Genomic DNA, 25492 nt, shown 5'->3' with positions numbered 1-25492 from the left:
GCTGTTCTGACCCTTAAGAGCTCCACAGCCATCCTGAAGTCAGCAATTTCTCTAGCCACTCTCAAATCCCCACAACCAATTATGAGCATATCTTGATCTGGAACAAAGGGAGTTCACTTACAACGGAGGAAAATTAGATGGCTTTCAAATCCAGGTTGCAGCGAGTAAAACCTCTTTGGGTGAATATACCAGAACCCCCCAGTTACTTCCTTAGGTTCTTTCCGACTGGATTGGTGTTCACATCAGATCCCATGTTCAATAATGCAAAAATGCCACAGTGCTTATGCTACAATTATTAATCTCCTTAAGATGCTTAAATTATTTCCCTTAAAAATGTAAATTTATAAACAGTCTAAGTTACGCTAAGTGAAATCTTTCATTTACTTTTCATGGTTCAAGAAAATTTTTTTTTTTTTTTACCTTTTCAAGAAGAGGTTTTCTGGGATGTGGAAGTTTGGCAATCCCATTTTCTGGAGGTACAATTCTTTTAGGCCACTGAGGTGATCTTGCAAGTTCTGAGCATAAGGAAGACTCCCAGATGCCTTCTGTAGCCATGTATTTGTTGCCTATGAAACAATAGAAGTTTTTAGAGCAATGGGTATGGGTGCATGGGCCTCCAAGTACAATTAACATTAGGTGATAATCCATATTTGACACATCAATCATTAAGCAGGATGATGCACTGAAGGTGAAAAGCAAATCACAGAAAATTGTGAATTTTGGCTGTTAGTCATTGATCTCTTCCTGTATTTTATAAAAAGAATATATAACATAGTCAAACTCCTAGCCAGGGTCCTAAAGCTTCCTTTGATATTATACGCATAGTAAACTCTTCTGCCTAGTAGTATTCATTAGGGATTTATCACACACAGCCTGGTGTAACTGGGTAACTAAACACCCGTGAGTGTTTCTTCGCTCCTCAGGAATTCTCTGGGGTAGGAAGCATACCTTATCCATCTCTGGATACCCTCTTTCACCTAACTCAGGGTTGAGTATGTAATTAGTCCTTATAACCATGTATTTATTGACTGACTGATTTGTACTCACAACTATTAATTTGGAACCCATGTGCCGGAAAGTCATGTCTGTTTGAGGAACTCTGTGATCCAAGAGACTATTGGCATACATATGCAAGCTTTTAGGATAATCAGAGAGGTCCAGGGGGAAGTTAGAAGCTGCTTTTTGGGTATCCACGTTGGTGCCTGTGTTCCATTCAAATTCAATCTTCTCTTCATCTGAAAATGCACGTATGAAACAGTTGTCAGTGGTACTAGGTCAGCCCCTAACCCATGTCCAGGTGCTCTCTGGAAGTACCCATGGCGAGAGGAAGGACATACCATAACGCCATGCCAGCTTCTTGGAAATTGTTGAGCCATAAGCTGTAGCAGACGAGTCCATTTGGAAGAGTAGTTTTGTGGGAGACCACTGGGTGAGGATTTCACTTCTGGCTTCTGCTTGCAGACGGGGTATGGAAATAACACCTTTGATTTTGCCTTCTTCATTTCTGTCGTAGCTATTGGGAAAAAAAAAATCATTTGATGTCAATGACTACCCATGCCAAAGAGACACACGGGATCAAACAGAAGAACCATTTGTGGCGATAAAAAGGAGATACATGAATGCCCCCCAAAATGAACTCATTAACTTCTGAGGCCGACTTCAGCACAAATTCAGGACTTTCCAGGAAGGTATGGGGGAAAGACAAGATTTTCGAAACCTGGTTGAATCCTGATGTACCATTTACTAGCTCTGTGGCTTTGGCCACATTATTTAACTCCCCTGCGCACCATTTTCTTATCTATTAAACAGGGAAACTCAGACCTATGTTGCAGTTTATTATGAGAACTGAGATAATTCCTTTAGCACAGTGTCTGATGAATAGTAAATGCCCAATGAATGGTAGGAAGATCCAACTGGACATTGTACAGAGGGTCAGAATGCTGAGGGCTCTATCTGCCCCTTGGAGCACAGACTGGGGACACCCCAGGTTTGGTCAGTTTTAAAGCTCAAAAGGAAGAAAGGAAAGAACCAAGACTTCAAATCAGGTCACCCTGAGCCTTCAGACCTTATGTGGCTGGTAAGAGTGACCTCAGTGATTTTCTTGTTCTGGATGTCCAAAGTGAGCTTGTAAGACTTTTTTTCCATAGCAGATTCATCACGAACTCTGAGGACTGTCCCAAGGTCAACATCAAAATCTGGAATTTGGATTTCACTAGACAAAGTCATACTCTGCCGGTTATATCTGAACATCATAGTAGCCTCGGACTGCTTCACACCTGAAAGGGTGTACAAGAGAATCAAGACATGTGCATTCAAAGCTATGTTTAGGAAGGAAGGGGAGGAAAAGGCAGAGAAACGCTAAGCATTCAGTGTGCTTCAATGAGGACACCGTTCAGGATTTTACGGGTGTTCGTGCATTTGTTCAGTCTGCGAATATTTATTGATTGCCTGTCACGTGCTTGGCACTGCCCTTGGCACTGGGGAGACCTTGCCCTCATGGAGCTTACATTCTGGTGGGGGGTGTCCAGACAGTCAGGAAGCACATTATTTATGGCAGATGGTGATATGTGGCAATAAGGTGATATGTGGGCAGAGACCAGACTGAAGAGAAGGGCTGAGCTATGCCATGTTCTGGTGGGACCTGGAATGCAAAGGCCCTGACATGGGAGACACTTGGTGTGGTCAGAGAACAACAAAGGCTCGAGTCCTTCTGAGTCAGCAGACATGACATCTCTGTGTGACCCTCCACCTGTGTCTTCCTGGCTCCTTGCCACCCCTGCCCTGCCTTCCCCTCTCCCAGACTTCTTCCTTTGTCACGAGATTCCTAGGTTTTCTTTAACTCCCAGGTGTGTTCTTTTTACATTTCTGTAACATTGTTACATGACATGTTTTTCAGCATGCACCCCCTTCCTGTGGGTTTTGTTTTTCTCACTTGATTTTGTGACATACCATTTCTACATTACAAAGTCTTCTAAAGTGAACATTTAAGTTCGCCCCATCCCCTAAGACCTGCTCCTCCACCAGCCTTTTCTATCTCAGTAAATGGCAACCCCATTCTTCAGTTGCTTAGGCCAAAAAACTTAAGAGTCATCCCAACTCAATTTTTTCTCTTACAGTCAATACCACATCAGCAAATCCTGAGAAGCCTGATCTTCACAATATGCCCAGAATCCGACTACTTCTTAGATCTCCTCTGCCACGGCTCTAATCCAACATCTCTGGCTTGGATTATTGCCAGAACCTAAATACTAGTTTCTCTGTCCCTGTCCCCCTAAAGTCTTTCCTCAATATAAACATAAATCAATTCATGCAAACTCTCTAGTGGCTTTGTATTTCACTCAGAGTAAAAGCCAATGTCCTTACCATGGCCTACAAGACCATCCCTGCCCTACCTCTCCCTTTCTCTGTGACCTCATCTTCTACCATTTTCCTCCCTGATCTCTCTGCTTCAGTCATACCAGCTTCCTTCCTTTTCTTCAAAGGGCCTTTGCACTGGCTAACCCCCAGCCTGTAACATTCTTTCCATATGGCTTATCCCCTTACTTCCTTCAAGTCTCTTTTTTATTCTCTTTCACCAGTGCTACTTTCCCTTCTCATTTCAAATGGCACCGTCTTCCCCCATCCTTCTTTCTCCCTGCCACTCCCAGACATTCCCTACACCCTCTTATGCTCTATTTTTTTCTCTAGCACCCATATGGCATTCTGAATATTTATTTGTTTGGCTTCTTGCCGTAAACTGCATGAGGACAGAGACTTTAGCACCGCTGTTTATTGTTCCAGCCTCAGCTTGTAGACAGGCCTGACACTTTTCAGGCATCAGTAAATATTTGTTAACCACATTAAAATTAAATAAGTTGTCCTTGTGAGTCCTGGACCTGAGGCTGAGGCAGAGATGTGGGAGCCCTTTCTAGATACTCGCCTTCGGTCTGAGTTACAAACTTCAGGGTGTCCACCAAGATTCCGCCCTCTCTCTGCAGTTCGTAGGTTGCACTGGCAGAATACTGTTCTACTTCTCCAGTGGGCTTCAGTTCCAGAGCAAACCTAAAGGTGTTACAGTGTGTATGGTGCATAATGTTAGAGCTTTCAGCAATGAGATTAAAGACCCCCAAACAATTTAGCCTCTATTTCAACAAACAAAAAAAAAATTTTTCCTTATTTTAACATTGGCTCTTGTCCCTAACTAATGATGACCCTTCTGATCCCTTTCAGTCCCTCCAAAAGCCAAGGTTAGGGAAGACCCCCAGGGTGTTTGGACAAACAGAGCCGGAGCTGGCCGGTTGTGTTAGCAAAGCTGAGGACAAGTAGAAGTGCCGAGAGTTGAAGGCAAGGAGCCCTTAAGCATGGCCAGGGCTTTGAACACACCAGTGGGCTCCAGGAAAAGTTGTGCTAACGTGTCTCGAGGCTCAGAAATATGGACATTGAATTAGGAGAAAATTGGAATCTGTGCTGTGATCCCATTATCTAATGCATAAGGGAGAAAAAGGGGACACCATCTACAAAGAGAGGCTTTTAAAGGAGTATCTCTCACTGGTAATGCTACAGCTCCCTTGAAGGAGTGTGATGGAATCACTTTGTTAATTTTTGAGCTGAGACCTCCTTAGGGGTTGTGACTGCTTACCTTCCTGCCCCACCCTTCCTCACCTATGGAGAAACTCCATCCTACACTCAAAATTTAGTAGGAATACAAGTACACTTCAGGTGCGTTGGGACAGAGGACCACTATCGTAACTAATCAAAAGGTGGTGCAAACCCCTAAAGCTGGTGGCACAGCCTCTTAGAACACACAGCAGGTTTCCCCTTTCCTGCCAGGTGGCCACAACGTAGGAGGTGAGCAGAAGCTGGGTGGGACATCAATCATCTCTGACCTGGTGCCCCCGGGCAGCAGACAGTAGGAGGTGGCTTCTGGGGAACTGGCGTTGGAGTAAGAGCCCGAGGTGCAGTAGTCCAGGCCAGTAAAGAGAGGCTTGCAAGTCGACCAGGACTGCCTGTTCTCAGTGAGAGGTGGAACCTCTTGTGTTTTGGTGGTAGAGACCAAATGCAACGTGTTACTGGTGAAGAAAGCACAAACCCTAGTTACCTTCAAGTCATGAGTTGAAGTGAACATCACGGATTCTCTCAGTGCTAATATTTGCCCCCTTAACCTGCTTTCTCTCTCCTCTCTGTCCATACCCACCCCAAATTATTTGATTTACAGAAACAACTAACAGTATGAACATCAGCAAGGCTAACAAACACAGTGACTTTTCCATTACAGACATTGTACAAGTCGTTTACTTTTGTTAGCTGTGATCCCTACAACAGTAGACATCAGGAGGCGCCTTCTTTTACAGAGGAAACAGAGACTCAGAGATGTTAAATAATGATCACTGGGACCTAAACTCAGGTCTTTTCCCATGAAAAGAAGGCTAGAAGGAACTCTTACTATACTGGCTTCTTTCCATTTCTTTCCCACATGAAACCTGTCCAGGTTACCTCTCCCATTGCGTGAATGCACGCCTGGGCACACACACTCACTCACACCCCTTTCTTTCCCTGCTAGCCCCTTCTTGTCTACCTCCCAGTCAAGAAACCTGTCTGCCTTTGTGGTCTCCATCCTTTCAAAACGCTTCTCACTGAACTGTTACCGTGCGTCTGGGATTGCTTCCATCAGCATCGCCAATCACCGTCTTGCTTCCAACTCCAATAGACACTTTTAGGCATTATTTTCCTTGATCTCCCAGAAGTATTTAGTAGAGCTTCTCACTTCTGGCCAGATTAAGACTTTAGCCACCCTTCTCTCAAGTATGTATTTGAACACGTTAGGAAGTGTGACAAAGTTCAACAATGTCCCGATTTCTCCAAGGATGCTTTCTTTGACATATCATGTTCTTTCCTCAGTATTGTGTCCTCCTTTTAGGGGTGCCCTAAAATCTAGCTTTTCTGGGGGACCGGAGCCCTGAGTGCCAGCTTTGGCTGCCAATGGGGCGATCCACCCTGGTGGCCACTTCTGGGCTTCTATGACCCTTTACGGCCTTGGTGCTTCTGTCTCTGGCCACTCCTTCTCACACTTTGCTGTTCCCCTCTCACTTCACACGTTAACATTTCCCACATTTCTGTGCTAGTCCCTCACGTCTTACCCTACACCAATCACTGTTTGACCTCAACAACCTCTATCTGCAGGTGCTAAATCAGTATCTGTAGCTCCAGCCTGCTTACCAAGCTCAGACCCATTGGTCCCACTGCCACTGGAGATTCTAACTGGTTGTCTCACAGGACTTCAAATGTAGCATATCCCAAACTGAATTTGTCAGCTTCCTCCAAACCAGCTGCTTTCCCTATTTCATTGAAAGACACCCCCACTGCCTTTTCCTCTTTCTTTTTCCTCAACCCCACATCTGGTCAATCACCAAGTGCTCGTTTCCACCTCCTGAGACTTTCTGGAGTAGGCTCACTCCTCTCCGCACCCTCCCTGGCACTCTTGTGCAGTCTGCAACCTGTTCTCACCCACACGTGGGTGTGACAGATTCCAGCCAGTCTCTCTGACTCCAGTCATGCTTCCTTTCCATCCCTGTCCCACTCTGGAGTCAGAGGAGGTCTCCTAAAACACCAAACTTGCTTGATTTATGCTCCCATTTTAAACTCCTTTGCCTTCACAAGAGTCCAGCACCCTTCAGATGGCTGAGAAGGCTGACCCTTGCCAGCCTCTGTCACCTCCCTCCCTGTCCCCTGTGCACTTCACCACACTGAGTTTTGCGTTTCTTGCAGCTCCTGAACCACATTCTTGTTCCTTCGGGCTGTTCTCTTCTCTTGGCCTGGTAACACCTATTCCTTTCTCTTTTTTCTGCATATCTCTGACATGGTCTTCATGTCGATTTCTTCAGAAAGCTTTCCCTGAGTGGCCCAGGCTATCTCATACAGAACTTCATGTCCTTCTGTGCTTCCTCTCAGGCCTCCGTTTATTCTTAGGGTTTGCTTCCCTGCATGTCCTATCTGTGAACTTTAAGTGCTAGAAGGTCAGGGACCTTGTGTATCTCATTTAACATGCTTCGTATAGAGTTGGCACTTAAATACCATTTTTACTATTTTTGAATTGACAAATTAATGTGTCCAAGATATAGAAACTAAGGCAAATCAATGTTTGAGGATATCATCAAAAATGGAGCTCTCCAAATACGCTGCCTCCCATAGTCATGAGATTAAGACTTTCCTGCTTTATCCGCTGAGCTAGTTACCACAGATCAGTATGTCCTCTGGTATTTTTCCTGTGAAAAAATGTTCATTTCCCAAGGATGATTTTTCTAGAGTTTGTGTTTCTTCTTCTCAAAACAAACAAATAAACAATAACAAAAATCACTAATAAGAAGTGATTAATTAGCAAGTCCTAAATCTCAGTTTGGTAAAATGTGGACAGTTGAGGAAACTGTAATTATGTAATGAGTCTAGGCTAGGTTAAAAGTAGGTAATTCACTACATTCTCTCCCCCCCACACCCCACGGCCACAGGGCCTTGAATTATGTTGGGCAGCCAAGCCCTACAGATCCAGCCGCAACCTTCTCTCTTACACTGGCTAATCAGAGCTGGAAAGAGAATTACCTGCCACTGAACAGCCTGATTGGCCTCGTAGGAGACGGAACCGTGAACTTCAGCTGCCCGGCTTTCATGGCAACTTGCACACCCAGGCCTGTCTCGTGGAAGAAGTTGGTGTTCATTTGGATCCCCGTCCTTGAAAAGTCTGGGATGATGATGCCCATATTTGTCACAAACTCCACGGACACAGAGGGCTTTGCCATCAGCTCTGCCTGCATCTTTAAGTCAGAAAACGACCTGTTCAGGTTCATTAAACACCTCAGGCCCCTGGCATCAGATCAAGCGCCCTTCCCCACCCATGTGCTAATATCTCTGGATAGCTCACACCTTAGGAAACATTATTGTGATTTCTTTTTTTTTTTTAATGTTTGTTTGTTTGTTTGCTTAGAGAGCCCATGCATACATGCCAGAGGGGCAGACAGAGAGACAGGGAGAGAGAATACCAAGCAGGTCCCCTTCTGTCAGTACGAAGCCTGATGCGGGGCTCGAGCCCATGAACTGTGAAATCATGACCTGAGCTGAAATCAAGAGTCAGAGGCTTAACCAATGGAGCCATCCAGGCACCCCTACTGTGATTTCTTTGGAGGAAGAAAAGCCACGTTCTCAGTTCCCTAGAGCCAGACACTGATACCCAGCACTAGGAAGTGCCCCAGTTAACTTTAAGCATAACAGGATGAAAAGATGACAGGAATCCTCATTTATTGAGAGAATAGCAGTCTCCTTACTGCCAGGAGCTAGCAAGGTGGCGCCTCCTAGTGGAATCCTAAAGTTCATAAAAATGAGTAGGGCGATTACAATGATGATGTACTTCATCTTCAACTAGACACATTTTAAAATTGTACAAGAAACCCACCCCTGAGGAAAAGAATGATCTAAGGAATCAAAACAATGAACAGGATCTTACATTGGCTACTTCCAGCTTCATTCCACCCCTGATTCCGGGAGTGATGACTCCAGAGGAGGAGATTTGCAATTGTAACCCAAGTCCGGTGGGGAGTTCAAAGGCGTTGTCCATGAAGATGTAGTGAAGAAACAAGTCGCTCCTTAAACCTTTCTTGATGGCCTCTCCAATCTGTGGGTCCAACGGGGTACAGTAACTACAAGTAAGCCTCATCAAACTGGGGTTTGTGAAATGTGACTTCCCACATATCACACAATAATTGTTTGTTATCCAGAAGGGACAGACTAGCATATTTTGATTATCTGAGTATTTGATAAAATTAATGATTATTAGTTTTGACAGGCTGGGATATAAGAAATTTCCCTGGAAAGATACCATGTCATTTTGAACTAGTGGTTTGGAGACCCTTGAGAATATTGCTGTGCCTCAGAGCTTTATGTGCTTTAAGTAGCCTTGAATGGCATGGCTTAATTCCAGTTATTTGGAGTCTCAACATAAATGAGGTTTTATGTAAGTGTAATATATTATGATAAAACCATTTCTTTTTGAAACCAATGAGCTATTGACATGATAGACATAATAGTATGTATTAGTTTTTTTTTAAAATGACATTTCTAGAAAATAACTTGTGGTCTGTTTTCTTAAAGCCAACATTGTTATTTATCAAATACCAGGGAATATATTTGGATATTTTCTACCTTATTAATAAATTAATAATAGTGGAAACTATAGCTCATATTTAGATAGTGGACTACAGTTTGTCAAATACATTCCTTCATCATTATAATTTGAATATTAAAAGGAACCTGTAACATAGATATAGGGAGGTAACACTTAATATTTTTTTCCAGATGAACAAATGAATGCTCTAAAAGATATACCTAACGTTACAAATGGCCTAGTTTCTAAATGTTACCAATTATTTGCAGTCTAAGAATCTTCCTCTCTGAAATTCAAGGCAATTGAATTGCTTCTTTGAAGGAAGTACCAGCACTTTCTCTGGTTTGTGGGACAGGATTGTAAGGAGTCTGGGAGATCTAAAAGGAGCACTGGCTAATCTCATTGCCCTATCACGGGGCCTGGCCGACTTACCACCTGGGGGATCCCCTGCAGAGTGCGAACACCATTCAGCAGCAGCTTTCCCAGGAGCTGGAGGTCATGGAGCCTGACAAAGCCAAGCTCCTCTCCCAGGATGCGGAGGTAGGCTCTAGCTTCTGGGAATTCTCTGGATTTCAAATCTTTGATCAGCTTCTCAATATTGAGCATAATTCCATTGACCATGTCCTGGGATTTTAACAACAAAATGTCTAATGAGATGTCAGCATTGTCAGACATTTAGAGTCCTGATGTGGGGCCCATCTGCTGCTGCCATGATGGGCTAAACACAAGTATTCAAGGTGGGGATCTAGGGAAGCCACTGAAATCAGACTCCCACCTTTTACTGAAAAATAGATAGCTCCTCCAAACTGAGATGAAAAACAACAACAATGACCCTGAGGTCTTACCACGGATAGCAATGCTTCCACACTGTTCTTAATTTGAATAATGCAGGCATAGGAAGATGTCAGGATTCATAGGGCTAACCAGGAGTAGAAGATTGTCTATCCCTCACCCCTTCCCAGCTTACCCCTTTCTCCTCTGATAAGGGATGAATACTAGGGGTTTCTTGAGAAAATGCAGCTGCTGTATAAATTGGCCAAATGCTTTAAAAACACACCATCCTAGACAAGTTCTTCTTAGAGTTAAGAAGAATTCTATAGATTGATGCTTAGTCATTGAGAAAGAAGAGAGTGTTGATAGACCCAGAACACAGCAAAGAGCCTCAGCCTCAGGTGGAGGTAGTTAAATTACAAGGTGGAGGTGGGGCCATCTGTGAACATCTAGGAGTAAATTATTGCCCTGTCTTTCAAACTGAAATGTGCATACATGTCACCTAGGGAATGTCCTTAAGATGTAGGTTCAGATTCAGTAGATCCTGGTGAGGCCTCAGAACCTGCATTTCTAACACGTTCTGATGTGATGCAATTGCCTGAACCACACTTTGGGTAAGGCAAAAAATTAAAGAATAAGAAACTCCAGGTTATTCAATCTGCTTTCTACTCCTTAAGTGGGGTCTTATGCTGGCTTCAAAGTGGTTTGCTCCCACTAGCTAGTACACTGATATGAGTAAGAGCCAAAAAAAGCAGTTAATTATGAAAATATGAATTCAAAAATTGTAATAGTATCTGCTTATTGATCAATCAGTACCAGTCAGGCACTCTGCTTAGCATTTTACATACTTTACTTCATTTAGTTTAAAAAATTTTTTTTTTTTTTCAACGTTTATTTATTTTTGGGACAGAGAGAGACAGAGCATGAACGGGGGAGGGGCAGAGAGAGAGGGAGACACAGAATCGGAAACAGGCTCCAGGCTCTGAGCCATCAGCCCAGAGCCCGACGCGGGGCTCGAACTTGCAGACCGCGAGATCGTGACCTGGCTGAAGTCGGACACTTAACCGACTGCGCCACCCAGGCACCCCAACTTCATTTAGTTTTTAAATCACCCTGGGAGGCATGGATTATTAGCACACTCTGGGGATGTAGAAACAGACATAATATCAAACAGCTTTTCTAGGTATGCAGTTTGAAGACAGTGTGGTGAGAATTCAAACCCATGCCCCCGAGTTTACACTCTTAATCATCATGTGAGAGCGCCTCTAATGAGTCTGGCCGCTGGGCACACTGAATATCCAGGAGGCTTATAATTACAGAGGACATAGTCCTTATCCCCATAGGACTGGTTAATAACAGTCGTAACTGTCACCTCAGCTAGACAGTTCCTTGATGACTTCTAGGCTTGGATAAAATGTTTTCACATTGAGACCGAAAGCCTTCCTTGAGGGAGTACTTAACAAAAACATACCTGCTCACGTTTATCATCTTTGGTATAGCCAAAATGGTCCACCAAGACCTTGGAGACATGATCAGGAACTTGGCCATCAACCCAGTACAAAGCCTTGTTGACACTGTCTGGGAAAAATCCTTGCTTTCCAAAAAGAGCTTCCAATGTTGGCTCAAAGCCTTTTCCTTCCAAACCAATCTGAGAAAGAAAATCAGGCAAGAAAATGCCATCAGGTTTCTTTGTTGTATGTCAGCCTCTAATTCCTCTCTTTATGTCCATTTAATTAAACAAGTATTTAATGAATACTACAGGGTAGGAGCTGAACTTAGCACTCCATAGGAGTTGTGGTATTTAATTCTTACTAGAATCTTGAAAGGCAGAACTTATTATTTGCCCTTTTCCAGAAGAGGCAGCTAAAGTTCAGAGAGGATAAATAATTAAACAAAAGATTCGGAGTGAGAATGAATTTGGGGTTTGAGCCAGATCAGTCTGATTACACAGCCCATGCGTTTTCTTGGGTTTTGGTTCTAAGGACTTCTCTGAGACATCTGCATTTCCGTTAATACTACAGAGTCATGCCTCAGGTGACCTCTAGCTGGAAGGCAGGGGGACAAGGGAGGTGGGAATGAAGAAGCCCTCAAACAGTTGGTATGAATGAACTGCCTGAATATAATTCCTCCCCAGGCTGCCTCACGGCTCCCTCAACTTCCTATTTGTGGTGTTGTATACAACAGGAGAGAGGACGTAAGCCTCTTCTTAGTATCACACATACCTCAAAGAGGTCCGCTGGAGAAAATCCAAAGACAGTGAGGGTTGTTTTCAGCATGCTTTCTTTAGGAAGGTAATTATTTGGATCAAATATAAGATTTCCTTCAATTTTGGCTGAGACCGGGTCAAGTGATGGAAGGGAAACAGATTTGGAGAGGTGGTAGTTCCGGGAAAATTTTGTGAAGTCCATGATGGTTGGGAGTTGAGATCCTTTCAAAGCATCTTCCACTAAGCTTTTCAAGCTAGATGGAAAGAAGGAGTGTTATTTTTAGCTTACATGTCATATTACTAATCCATTGTCTGTCCCACCCCAAGGAAATAGGGCTTGCCAATTGCTACTAAAAGATTTGGGTTTCATTTGCTCAAGAGCTTGGCTCAGGTCTGATGCACTTTTGCATGAATGTTGCCCAGGAGAAAGAACACTCCATAAGGGTAGGCAGTGGCCTTTCGGAATGAGGTTTAGAATTCTAGCACTTTGTTTCAGATGGGGGAACATTACTCTTACTTACTCTTTGATATACAGTTCTTCTGAGTTTAAGATGTTGGTGATGTGGGAAGCCACAAAGTTCTTCACTTGTTCATTCTGTTCCCATGGGAGAAACTGGACAATTTGATTAATATCTGACTGGGAAGGGCTCCTCATCAGCATGAGATAGGCAGCCAGTCGCTTATCCCCTGGAGAGGCATCACTGAGGAAAACCTGAAGAAGGACTTCCCGGACCTGTAGCCAAAAAAGGAGACTATTACCACTGTCCTTTGGTCAGAACACAGAACATGCCTGGCAAACACTGGTGGGGTCTGCTAGCGGTTTATTACATGCAAGTCGAATTTCTTTCTAATAACTTTTCAAATGCTGGTACTGAATCTTCTCACCAGTATCCCTCAGAACAACAAGCTCCAAGGAAGGGTCTCAGAAGACTCGTGTCAAATGCATGTTGCATTCAACTATATTAACATACTCAAGTTGTGACTTGATGAAGGGATGCTACTAGGTGAAAGTAAAGTTGTTTTAACACAAATTATTTCAGTGTGGGAATAAAGGGGGGAAGGGGTAGTGAGAGTGTGGGGTAAATAAATAAGGCATTTTCCAAAACTCTGGAGTCATTTCCACCCAAAGTAGGGCCAGGTCGACAATCCTAGTTTGGGAAGACTGGGGAAATCAGGCATGTTTTCCTAAGATGAGTGACGGTTGATCTGGTAGGGGGGAAGCATGGAGCTAAAGTCTCATATTCTGAGTGCTAGAGTAGCAGCATGGTCCAATATTTCTCTCTTGTCCACAGTCAGGTCAATAGGCTTGCTGAAATTGGCAATTAGAAAGCAGTAAAATAAAGTAAGCTGAATGATGAGATTTAGAATCTCATTCCAAGTCCTTGTTAATCTGAATAAACTTTTTACGTTTAGACATCCTCTGTGAACTTAACCTCATCTTTAAGTTCCATTTTCCGCAGGGCCTGGATGGCAGCCTTCTGAATCAGCAGTGATGGCTCTGAACTTTGGATACATTTCAGGATCGAAGACGTGAGTCTTGGGGATACTGTCTCCATGGTTCTGCCAGTATTTCCAATGACCTGCATTGAAAAGAAATGAGGAGGAATCAGGGTGCAGAAAGAGAAGTAGGGGGTATCCAGGAAAATGCTTCTGAAATGATGTATATTATACAAAAGACCAAAAGTACCCTCAGAATCAAGTAGGTGTGATCTTCATTCCCAGTGCAGTCATCGCGAATCTGTTCCAACAGGTAATCAGCAATGTCCAGCAGGGCCTGGGTCACCACAGGGTTTGTCTCATGATAGCTACGGAATAAGAGTTAGGACTCAGCAAGCATAGCTAGGTTTACCTTAACAAACTTGTGTGTGCAGATTTCTTATTTCGGGGCTTTACTCTCAAAACGGCCAGTGGAAAAACAGTGTACGCATAAGAGTCTGGAAGTGGAGGGTAGGGTATGACCTTAGTACAGAGATGTAGGGTCTTCCTCAACTCCTGCGAGGAGGGCCAGTGTGAAACTCACTTGTTGACCACGTGACCCAGAGCATATAAAGTGGTCCGGCTCTGCTGCTCCTTTGCTGTGCTGAAGATCTCCTGCAGCCTCTCGGCCGAGGGCTCTGGCATCAGGGCCACCAGGTAGGTCACAACATCTGTCAGAAGGGGGTTGGCCTTCTCACTTCTCAGCCACTGGAGGATGTGAGTGTAACACTGGGGCTGTCCACACTGAATCAAAGCTTGTAAGGTGACGGGGCTGAGAAAGAAAGAGCAGAGGATTACGTAGATCACCTTTAGGCAGCTCCATTATCCTTGGCTCATGATGCTCCTCTGTCAGGAGTGCCCTGATCTCCTGTATTCACTCTCCAAATCTGACCATCTTCCGAAATCCAACTTGTATCCCGGGAACCAGGAAGCCTTCCCTATAAGCACTATCCCCTGGGGAAGCACCATGGAGGAAAGTCTGAAGAAGGACCCCAGATTTATCACCAAAAGAGGACAGTTATCCCCGTCCTTCGTTCAAAACATAGAACATGCCAGGCAGACACTGGCATGGCCTCATTTTGGTCCTCAGTCCCTCCTCTGACATTCCCAGCACTTAGAGCCAGTGCCTTGAAGTATAGAGAAATCACGGTATTACTTTGTTTGCCTGAATTCTCTCTCCACTAGCCTAGGCTTCCAGAGGGCACAGATGTCTTTTTCTCTCAAACTTTCCAAGGTGCTCACCATAGAATGAGGGATTAGATTAGTAGATATCCATCAAAATGTGCGAAGTATTTCCCTCCTATATTAACACACAAATGCATATCTGCCTTGAATGCAGTGTGTGTGTGTGTGTGTGGCCCATGGAAGTCTAAGCATGTTAGCTGATATTTCTCTATCCAGCAAACATTAACTGATTGACTAGTTGATTAGCTGGATTGATATTTTAATGGCCCCTGAGGTTTTCTGCTTAGCCAACGTTTGCAAGTTCAGCCAGATACCATAGGTCATACGAAAGATATGGTTGCAACCATTAAAGAAATACCTGGACACCTGGATCAGCTTTGGCAAGAGGGATGTGATTGCCTCATTGTTGAGGCCTCTCAGCTCAGTAACCAGTTTATTGAAGAGGTTAGCTCTCTGGGCATTCTGGTCAGAGACGTGTAATGTTTGCAGTTCCTGGAGAGTCTTCACAATGGCCTCGGCCTGCTTTGGGGGTGATGTGGATTTGGTGATCTCAAAGGCCAGACCCACCTCCTCGGTACCTGGGAGGAGGAAAGCGTCAAAGGGATTCCTGCTTATCTACATTTCAACCACCTCTTGGTCTACTAGAAACTAGAAAGTAGGGAGGTATCAGAAAAGAAGAAAAGAAAACTATACTGTACTCGATGCCTATTATGTATCTGTCTCTATGCTAGGTATCTGACTTCAATGTCTTTTACTTTAATGCATTTGCTCATCATACTATCCATATGCGTTGCTATTATTCTTCAATTTAAAGATAAGGAAACTAAGATCCATAGATGAGCAACTCACCTTGCCTAAGACCTCTCTGAGTGTAAGAGCCAGAGCCGTAATTGAATCTCAGCTTGTCTGAATTTGATATCAGATTACCTCTTTACTGGAAGGAAACAGAGGAGGTGCTACGGCTGAGGCTAGACCCACTGGTGCTCACCTGCCATCTTTTCCAGAGGGATCAGCTTATGACCCTCTGTGTCTCCTCCATCACCCTGCTCTGACCCATGCCAGCATATGTGTTAATGTGGGAAATGTGGGGGAATAACAAGGGAAATGTGGTACCATGGAAAGAGTCCTGACTTAGACTAGACCTGGGGGCTCATTTTGCATCACTTCTAATATTCAGAGACCTTGAGTACATCACAGACCTCTCCGTGTGCCATTTTCCCCTCTGTAGAGTGGGTATGAAAGTCCACATAGCTACTACCATAGGTTATGCATTCCCTCATTGAGAACAATGAGGGAATGCATAAGACAGATTTAAATACAAGACAAATGCAGGGCTAGAGTTGGACTAGAGATCGCTAAGGTTCCTTCCTACTCTAAAGATGGATTCCTGACCCCAAACGCCCTCTCCCACTTCCCTACCTCATCCAGGTTCCAGGCCTAATTACTGGGTGTATAAAGTTGTCAGATCTACCAAAGGTAGACTTAGGAGGCCAATTTCCTATTTCTGAAAATCTGGGTAGCTTTGGGACACTTCTCCTTTTCTTTTGTCCCATCACCACTTGACATTCTGAAAGGAATATGCTTGCTCACTAGAGCGGCCCAGAGCCAGAACACCAAAGCCCACTGGACTCATTAGTCAGCAGACATTTCCTAGGACCCAGCAAGAAGCTAAGCCATGATACATGGTGTTTCTTGGGCAGACTTCCCAGCCCTGGCAACTGTGTGCACCTAAAATCTTACCTTCATCAAAGAAGCGGCTGTTGATCTTAGGTGTTTCTTCAAGTTTCAATGTCTGTGTAACCTGTGCCATCATCCCATACTTATTCCTGGTAACAAAGGAAGTACATCATGTCATGGATGGTCAGCTCCTCAGAGCGCACTATTCTTTTCATGTTGAGTGTTTCCCCCGTCTTATTTCTACCCAAATCCTGCCTATTTTTCAAACCATTAAATACAGCCTCTTTGATCCCCTCACCTGCCAATGAACACCACCTACCTCCACCTGGACATGCTAGCTGTCTTTCTTTCAGAAGGACATCTGTACCTTACACCTGTCACCAGTCTGGAGTGCCCAGAGTATAGGGACTAATTTGTGCCTTGAAATTCCTGTGGATTACCCTCAGCACAATGCCAAGAATAAAGCAATTACTCAGTAAATACAAGTTGATGGATCAGGTTTCAAAATGGATTGGTATATCCAAGTCTCTGGTCCCCATCTCAAATCCTCCATAAAACTGTTCTAACTCTTAAAAGTCTGGTTCTCAGATACGTTTTGTTGATATCAAATTATTTTGCCTGCCTAAGATTTTCCTGCTGAATTGTCTGTTTGCTTGAAAATGGTGACAGGGATGGGCTGTGCTCTGTAGCTCCTCATAGCCTCCTCCAGGCACAGCCTCACCTACAACAGGGCACCCAACAAGCACTCATCTCACACCGACTCCATAAGTGATGAATCAGGGTGCAGAAGGTAACCTACTTGTAGGAAAAAGGCAGGAACACGTGTTGCTCCTTACAGATGGCTTCTGACACATGCTTCTTCTTGGGGTCCAGAGTGTACTGGCAGGACTGGTTGCTGCTAATCAGAGTTGACAAGGGGCCGATCTGTGAATGGGATCCGGAAAAGCATTTTGATCAGTTCCTGAGGCTTGAACCTGATTCTTCTGCAAGGGACATTTACCTTCGAGGAAGATGGGAGATGGGAGTTCTGCACCACTAGATAAACTCAGTGAAAGAAGGGAACTTGGTACTTGATATTGAGACAAAAGGATGCAGCAACTTGGCATATGCCAAGCTGAGTCAAGCTCTACTCTTCTTATTCCACCCCAATGGACCTCTCATCCTGTACAAAGGGTATATAACCTGGTATTGTATGCATACTCACCCACTGCCAATTAACACTCGACAAACTACTGCTTCTTAAGTTTTCTTTGCCTAGAAGCCTGTCCTTAAGGCTCTCTTGCACTTTTACATCCTTTGTATCTTTCAGGTTCATGCTCCACATCCTCCACGAATCTTTGGGTCTAGACTGATTGATGCTTGCCCACCATTTCTTCTAAGTGGATCTACCAACAGCTCTGCCCAGTGAGCTGTTTGAATAGTTGCTTCTCCTTCCTGGTTGGAGTTAGGATTGCTTGTCTGTACTGCTCAGTGTATAACTTTATTAAGTACGCCATTTATTGTCCTTTATTGGCGTGTGTAGGAATCTTGTTCCTGTATTAGACTGTAAGTACCCTGAGGGGAAAATCCATGGTTCATCTGCTGCTGTCTCTGACCCTCAGTGCTGCCTAGAGTAAGTCTGAGCATACAGCAGGTGCTCAAGATAAGCCAGTGCCTTGGCCTCTTTTGATTATGGCCCTTGTCGTCATCAGATGCCCTATTTTTGGCCCCAAGGACAATGACCAGGAACACTGCCAAGCATGGCAGTGATTGCTCAAGACCTTCCAATTTACTGAGATAGGCTGTGATTCACGTCCCGCAAGATATTACAAGGCATTGGGCAAGCTCTGGTAATGTGGTGCTGCATGAGCCCTGTTGAGGTGACAGCAGGGAAGGTTAATACTAAGGGGGTGGCCTAGACAAGAAGCAGAGGGGCCAGGTATTGATCAGGGTTGTATATGGGATGAAAGGAAATGACACTAGAATGGTCTTGGTAATGTCACTCCATGGGAGTGAGGGAGAGGAGAGCAGAACACAGGTCTTGGGGCTTCCTCAGAGGTCAGATGCCTAGAGGTGGGGGGACATCCAGTTCTCTTACAGGAAAGAGTGGCAAGTGGCTTTGCTGCCCTACATTAAGCCCTAGAACCTTCTCATGGATGGACAGTCATTATTCTCCATCGATGGCAGAAGGTGTGGTGCCAGTGACAGAATAACGGCAAGAAAGACAGAGCTCTGGGCTGACAGTCAGGAACCTGATTCTCGTCTTGACTTAATTAATAACAGGCCATGTGGCCTCTATCAGTCCTTTCCTGGTTTGGTCCTCAGTTTCCTGCTGAAATCTATATGAAGATGAGGCTGGGTTGGATCTTCTCTGAGATTCATACCTGCTCTAACATTCCAGAATTTTAATAACCAAGAGGACTGTGCTCAGTGCAGGAGCGATGTGGGTGTGAAACTTACCATGCCTTTGATGAGAGCAAGTGGGCTAACTCCTGTGCTAATGGGCTTGAAGCGATCACACTTCTCCAGGTTTCTTTCGATGGAGATTCCTGTTGCCACATTTGCCTTCTTTGTTTTAACAGTTAAGTCACTGGAACAGTTTCCATACACAGTATCCTATGGGAGCAGAAGAGACAACAGGTTTATCAGATGGATGTGCGAAAGCAGCCTTAGGTGCTTCAGAGGGGGTGGGAAAGGAGCCTTGGAGAAAAGGCAGGAGCCATATGGACAGGGAGGGGACTTTCTTCCTCTTAGGCAGAGTGTGGGCATTGCTGCTGCCTGGATGGCCAGAGGCAGAGTAAGAAAGCCAGTTAAGAGTGGTTCTGGTTCTGATGCACTCCAGCCTGGCCTCCCAGGACCCAGCTAACTCTGACTTTTTATTCTGTGCTCTCAGAGCATTTTCTCTATTGCTCATTTACGGCATGTATTCCAATCTGCCTTGTATTTAATGTATCTTGGTTTTCTCCCCAGACCACGAGAACTCCCTGAGGAAAGGCTTCTGCAGGATGCAGAAGTATTCTCCAAGTGTGGTATAGCATAGAACTTAGAACTCAGTAAGGGCTCAGAAATGTTCCCAGGACTCAAGTAAATTGAATTGTCTCTCAGATTGAAACTTGAAATTCTTAAGAGAGGCTGGCAACAGATTCAATTATTTTCTGTGTTGAAAACACACACAGGCTTTACTTTGTGACACCTGGTGGGGATAGAAAAAAATCAAACAAAAGAGTAGGGAGGCCAGGACTCCTCAAATACTGCTTTCAAATGAAGCCAACTTGCTCAGCCTGTTCACGAGGATCCACCAGTGAGCCCAGGAGAGAGGGGGAGCCTTGGGTACTGTGTAGCAAGCCATGGAGCCACATGAATAACCCACTCTATGTACACAGTGGGACCCGGCTCAAATATGTGAAGAGGAGTTCAAAGGGCCACTATTATCCACTCTCTGAGCTCTCACCAGAAACAACACTTGCTCATCCTCTTCTGTCTCTGGAGGAACCAGGAGGGCAGAAATGATGCCCCTTTTGATGTTCAGGATATGTTTAGGCTCCTCCTTCTCTGGGTAAAGTAAAACTTGCTTCCCTTCAGGAATGGCCAGCCTGAGTTCGTACCTGTTCCAGAGAGAGTGTGGTCACAGAAGTGTCTTTTCTCCACTGTGAGCCTGTTGGACGTAAGCTGGATCACTTTGCAGCCTCCTTTTTTTTTTTTTTTTTTTTTTACTTACCGTTTTTTTCATTTTGCATCTTTTCTTTACAAATGTACCTACACATATACACGCATTTTTCAAAAAAGTATAGAGATATGTGTATATTTTTGGCATTCTTTTACTTCTTTACCTGTTTTCGCTTGACTCACGCATCCCGTTATCTGTTTGCCACCCACATCAGTCTCTGCTGACGTGCTCTTCACGGAACAACCCGCTGGGTATTTCATTCCTATCTCCACACGCAGGCAATCCCATACAGAGGTGTGGGGGTGGAAGCATTTGCACATAAAGATTTTTTTCATTGCTTGTTTTATACAAACGACATTGTGTTTTCCACATTTTTCTTTCTTGCTTTTCTCAATTATACTCCATAGAAATCCTTTGACTCGTTTGGTAAAGCTCTAACAGATTTTTTTTTTAAAAAGCTATAGAGCATTCCCATTTTATGGTTATATATAATTTATTCAGACATTCTCCTACTTAGTGGCATTCACTTTATTTCTGGATCTTTTTTCCCCCACACGAACAACACTGAAATAAACATCCTTATGCATATACTACTGCTTTTCTTTTCACGGGCTAGAATCCCAGAGTTTTGAAATTGCTGTGTCAAAGGCAATAAGTATTTTTAATTATAATAGCTATTGACTATCGGCTCTCATTTCTACCACCAATGCATATGTACACTTTTCCTCGGAGGCCTGCCAGCAACAAGTGCTGTAGTTGTTTTAAACTTCTGTAGTCTTATGGGCATAAGGTGATAAATACCTTGTTGTTACCTTAATTACACTTCCTGACTACTAGCGAATTTGAGCTTCTACTCATACGTTTGTTGGATAGTCACTCGTATGTGGTCTCAGATCGTGTCTGAAGCCCATGTCAACTATGATCTTAGGGACTTCCCTCTGGGGACTCCCTTTTGGGGATTCAGGGCTGCACCTTTTCTAGTTAAGTCAGCAGGAAGAGAAGGGGGCCAGGCACATCTCCTACAGCTCGACATCCTCACTGACAGTTTCAGACATAGCCGTGTGGGCTTGGAAAGCCTTGTGGTGATCAAGAGCAGGAGTCCCTTTTGTTCGGAGAAAGATAAGGACCAAAAAGTAACTCCTAGTCCCTCCTGTCACTGCATCCCTCTCCCTCATACACATTTAGGTCTTAGAAAAACTATTGGTGGGAGTCAGAAGCCTCAAGGCTTACTCTGCAGAGGAAGGACTGGCTTTCATGTCTAATGTGTAACAAATCGAAGATGGGCAGAGAGCTCCTGGTGCTACCAGATCAACGAAACTCTATCACTGCTTGTATTTATTTGCACACACTTAGGACACCATCAGCTGTGATTTGGACTGGAGGCAGGGGTGATGTTCAAAATATTTAACAACTGGTGTCACATAGACATTGATCAGTCAGAAGACACGCCAGCTGTAAACACCAGGAATGGCCTGGTCAGCGTGCACCAGCAGAACGCTCTAGACTGGAGGCTGAGCTTGGTCTCCGTGCTGAACAGACCCTGCACCACCATGAGTAGCCACACCAACAAATCCTGCTGGACCCCCTCTTCCCCAACGAAGAGCACTAGGTTCCTGTCTCGTTTAATTCTTTAAACAAAAATTCGCTTACTTAAATCAACCATCTCAGCCTTATCATCTCAAGGAGTTTTAAAGCATGAGATTATTTGAGAAACACAGTTAAATGATAATTAGGGGAACTTCACTAGGGGAGGGTAAATAATGCTTCCTCTTTCTGATTTTTGTGACAACTTAGCAATTCCCTGATCCGGGGTGAATACATAAAATACTTATTCTCACACACATGCCTCCTATAAACACATAGAGTCATCCCTCGCTGGACACACACACACATGCAACACACACACGTGTATGCACGATACATGCAGCGACTCCCAGAGTCAGAAGTTTACACAAGCCCGTGCCTTACTTGGACATGGCAGCAGCAAACTCCTCAGAGTTGCTGGTCTTGTGCAGCAACGGCTTCCCCCTAGCGTTGAAGCCATACCCCTCCTTCAGCGCGCACTGGCTCGTCTTGAGGATGAAGCTACACAGTTGGGGCACCTCCAGTTCAACCTGGGAAGAGGATAGCAGCACCTGAAGACTCTCCACCAAGAATGTGAGCCCCTCCACAGCCCAGGCCTTACTCTTTAATCAGGACACTACGGGAAATACACTGGGGACTGTGATACCTGCTCCCCACACCACGTGGGTCTTTAACATGCCTTCTGGGTCCCCCATGAATCAACAGACTTAGTCCGATTTTGGGTCTTTTTTGCATTCTGAGGTACCAAGTTTTTTAAGTCTGCCCCTGTGCATGTAAAGAAGGACGTATTTTTGTATTGGTTCTAAAGAGGCATGACTGGTTAGAGGGAATGAAGCCTGGGAGCAAGAGGAAGACCAACAGAAAGCAGGAAGCAGGCTATCATTGGTTTCAACACCAAATGTTTCCTTAATATCACCACCCCCACCCTCCCGCCTCAGACCCCATTGTTTGTATTTATCTATTAGGGCCTCTTCAGAGCTTCTCGTAGAGCTGGCGTTTATGGAGATCCCTAGTTGTCATCTAGCACTGTTAAACAATTTTCTGCAATGATGGAAATGTTCTATATTTGTGCTGTCTGACATAAAAGCTGCTAGCCATGGGCACTTGAAATGTGGCTAGGGTAACTAAGAAACTGAATTTTAAGTTTTACTCAATTTAAATAGCCACGTGTGGCTAATGGCTACCTTAGTCGACAGCACAGACTACGGGGCCCTAGAAAGAAGACGTCAATGTCTCAGCCTGACTTTTCTTCCCCAACACAAATCCCAATAGTGGCCCTTAGGTCCATTCCACATCAACATGGGCATGAATACAGTCATCTGAACCACAGGTAAAATTTTATTCAAGAACAAACTGCATGTTTAATCTTTTCTTTTTTTCTTTTTCCTTTTAGCAAAGACACTGTTTGGCTTAGAGTATCAAAACTACACTCCAGAATGCTTTCCTGAGATGCCCATCTCCCTTGGCTCACCCACTGGGCTTCTCTCATCATGTTAAACCCACCGTCCTGCAATGCTGATATTCTAGATATGTATTCCAATGGCATCTTGCAAACGAGTGGAAAAATAAATCTGGTTGGCAAAATTTTCTGTGGCAGACAACTCAGCAAAGTGGCTGACTTTCAAACTGAGGGCCAGTCCCTGCACTTTGAGGTCACAGCAGTCCTAGCATAAGCTGGGTTTGCCCAGCCGTGGATTCCGTGCCTCTGGCTGCTCCTCCTCTCCCTCCATACCTTACAGTTGATCCTGGTGGTACTTCTTGCGTCAGCAGCCCCAGGAACACCACTGGAACTCTCAGCCTCATAGTTGTACACATACTTCCGGAGGTGCTTGAATCGAGTTGCTCCTTCTAAAATGGGGAGAAATAGGTCAACTACATAGCAGATAACTCCCCCAAGGATAGTCAACTCTGGGAAGAGAGGGGCAGTGGCCCAGATCATAAAAAATGGTAATTAAACTAAAATTATTATTTTCAAGTTTATTTATTTATTTTGAGAGCGAGAGAGAGACAGAAGGGGGGGGGCAGGGGCAGAGGGAGAGAGAATCCCAAGCAGGAACTCAGGAACCATGAGATCATGGCCTGAGCTGAATCAAGAGTCATAGACTCAACCAACTGAGCCACCCAGGTACCCCTAGACTCAAATTATTTTTAATTGACTGCATTATATTTACTTTCCCTTTACAGATTTAACTTCCCCACTGTGTTTCATTGAGGATAATGTTTACATTTGATGGTATTTTGGATGTATCCTCTGAGGTGCAAGGAGGGGAGTGTTAAACAATGGGGCTCAGAAAGTCTACAAGAGAGACCAGCAAATACCTCTAATACCTTTTCAGCTTGAAAATACCACAATTCTGTGGCTCTTTTTTTGGTTCTCACAAATCCATGAGGCAGAGTTCATTAAGTTTTAGGAGTATCTGTCTTAAGAAAACCTCAAGGAGGAATATCTGGAGGTTTCCATTGTGCTGGAGAGGAATTTGCCTAACAATTTAAGAAAAAGGACATTTGGGGCATGAGCACAGATGCAGTGACGCAAGATGAACACAAGATGGCAGTGCTGCCCCATCGGACGCCAGCCTCCCGCTCTCAGGAAACCACTGAGTACCACTGCAAGGCCAGCTCCTTTGACCCCGAGAGGTCAGGTAAATATGAAGGACTGGGGGGCTGGCTTCTGCACAAAGGTTAAAGTCAGCATTTCCTCACCCTCATATGTTTCGAATTAATGATTAGCCACCGATAAACAGATGGTGATGTCTCTTTAAAGTGTCCACGGGCCCACAGCGTGGCAGTTCCTTCCCCACCGTGCCCTAGGCCATGCTTTTGGGACAGAATAGAACAGCAAGAAGAGAATTGAGCTCCTTTGGAAGTGGGCAGAGGCCCCAGGAACTGGCTTCCTGGGGCTCAGAGCAGTGCACACCCATCCCAACATCCCAGCATTTTAGTGAGCTGGCGTGCAGCAGGGTGGGCTGGGGGGTGGGGGTGCCCTTCCCTGCCCAGTGGGGAAGCGCCTTACTTGGGCAGCCGGGGCTGACGTTTTCCAGCACCTCGTCTTCTGTAAGAAAAGGAGAAAGACATTGGTGGTCTCTCCCGTCTTCCGATGATGGGCCCCAGCGTCTCACCGGGAGGGGCACCGCAGGGGTCTTCCAGCTTTTAGAGGAGAAGCGGCTTCTGGAGAACCCGCTCCCCAGCCCGTGCTCTCCCCGCCCCCCCACCGTGCTGCGCGAGGATGAGGCCCCGCCGGCCCTTTTCCGGGTCCCCGGCGCCGCAGACCCGCGCGCCCGCACGCCGGCCCGCCCCACTCACGCGCCCAGGCGCCGGCGGCCGCCAGCAGCAGCAGCAGCAGCAGCGCGGGCCTCGGGGGGCCCATTCCGACGGGGCGGGCGGCTCCCTCGCTGCGCCTCGCGTGGGCCGGCGGGCTGACTGGCTGGCTGGCTCCTCAGGGACGGGCACCCGCAGGCAGCCGCCCCGCACCCGAGCTAGGAATGCGCGGCCAGCGCCCGCGGCCCATTTATACCGGGCCGCCCGCCCAGGCCGCAGCGCCCTGGCTTCGAGAGCGCGCCGGGAGAATTGCAAAAGGTCCAAAGGGCAGCCGGGCCTGTTTGCTTTTGCACACCGGGCTCGCCTGGCCTCTGAGCTCCAGGAGGGGCCGGCTGGGGGCCTGAGCCCAGACCCAGCCAGGGCCACGGCAGGCCTCTATTCCGGCCTGCTTAGAGTGGGGCCCTGGGGCGGGGGTGCTTGGCGCCTGAGAGGTCTGCCCCGGCCCAGCGGGGACTTCAGGAGATGACCGGGCACGTGGACAGAGCCCACCCCTGCTCCCTGC

The 25492-nt window shown here is 45.4% G+C and overlaps 1 protein-coding gene and 1 long non-coding RNA gene across 2 annotated transcripts in view; one reads left to right on the top strand and one right to left on the bottom strand.

Annotated features, from left to right (window-relative positions):
* The window catches only part of APOB (apolipoprotein B), a 38647-nt gene extending 13480 nt beyond the window's left edge, over positions 1 to 25167 (bottom strand). Inside the window, exons 1-24 of the mRNA XM_045447603.1 lie at positions 24976 to 25167; positions 24686 to 24724; positions 23405 to 23520; positions 22057 to 22202; positions 19873 to 20026; positions 18882 to 19037; positions 17242 to 17366; positions 16506 to 16591; positions 15124 to 15343; positions 14125 to 14352; positions 13792 to 13909; positions 13538 to 13684; positions 12626 to 12837; positions 12121 to 12358; positions 11370 to 11546; positions 9560 to 9751; positions 8471 to 8638; positions 7573 to 7784; positions 4866 to 5048; positions 3920 to 4041; positions 2066 to 2276; positions 1338 to 1513; positions 1048 to 1235; positions 421 to 566 (exon numbers count right to left, since the gene is read on the bottom strand). Of these exons, the coding sequence (XP_045303559.1) occupies positions 421 to 566; positions 1048 to 1235; positions 1338 to 1513; positions 2066 to 2276; positions 3920 to 4041; positions 4866 to 5048; positions 7573 to 7784; positions 8471 to 8638; positions 9560 to 9751; positions 11370 to 11546; positions 12121 to 12358; positions 12626 to 12837; positions 13538 to 13684; positions 13792 to 13909; positions 14125 to 14352; positions 15124 to 15343; positions 16506 to 16591; positions 17242 to 17366; positions 18882 to 19037; positions 19873 to 20026; positions 22057 to 22202; positions 23405 to 23520; positions 24686 to 24724; positions 24976 to 25039 (3824 nt within the window). The 5' untranslated portion in view covers positions 25040 to 25167. The remainder of the gene's footprint in view (positions 1 to 420; positions 567 to 1047; positions 1236 to 1337; positions 1514 to 2065; positions 2277 to 3919; positions 4042 to 4865; positions 5049 to 7572; positions 7785 to 8470; positions 8639 to 9559; positions 9752 to 11369; positions 11547 to 12120; positions 12359 to 12625; positions 12838 to 13537; positions 13685 to 13791; positions 13910 to 14124; positions 14353 to 15123; positions 15344 to 16505; positions 16592 to 17241; positions 17367 to 18881; positions 19038 to 19872; positions 20027 to 22056; positions 22203 to 23404; positions 23521 to 24685; positions 24725 to 24975) is intronic.
* On the top strand, positions 19972 to 23256 carry LOC123581485. The gene is made up of 2 exons (XR_006703756.1): positions 19972 to 20085; positions 23066 to 23256. It is a non-coding gene; the product is annotated as an uncharacterized LOC123581485 (long non-coding RNA).
* Positions 25168 to 25492: the final 325 nt, after the last annotated feature.

This window comes from Leopardus geoffroyi, chromosome A3 (assembly GCF_018350155.1).
Source record: "Leopardus geoffroyi isolate Oge1 chromosome A3, O.geoffroyi_Oge1_pat1.0, whole genome shotgun sequence".
NCBI classification, from domain to species: Eukaryota; Metazoa; Chordata; class Mammalia; order Carnivora; family Felidae; genus Leopardus; species Leopardus geoffroyi.
The sequence above is the reverse complement of the archived record's forward strand: the minus strand, read 5'-3'. Positions and strand labels throughout refer to the sequence as shown.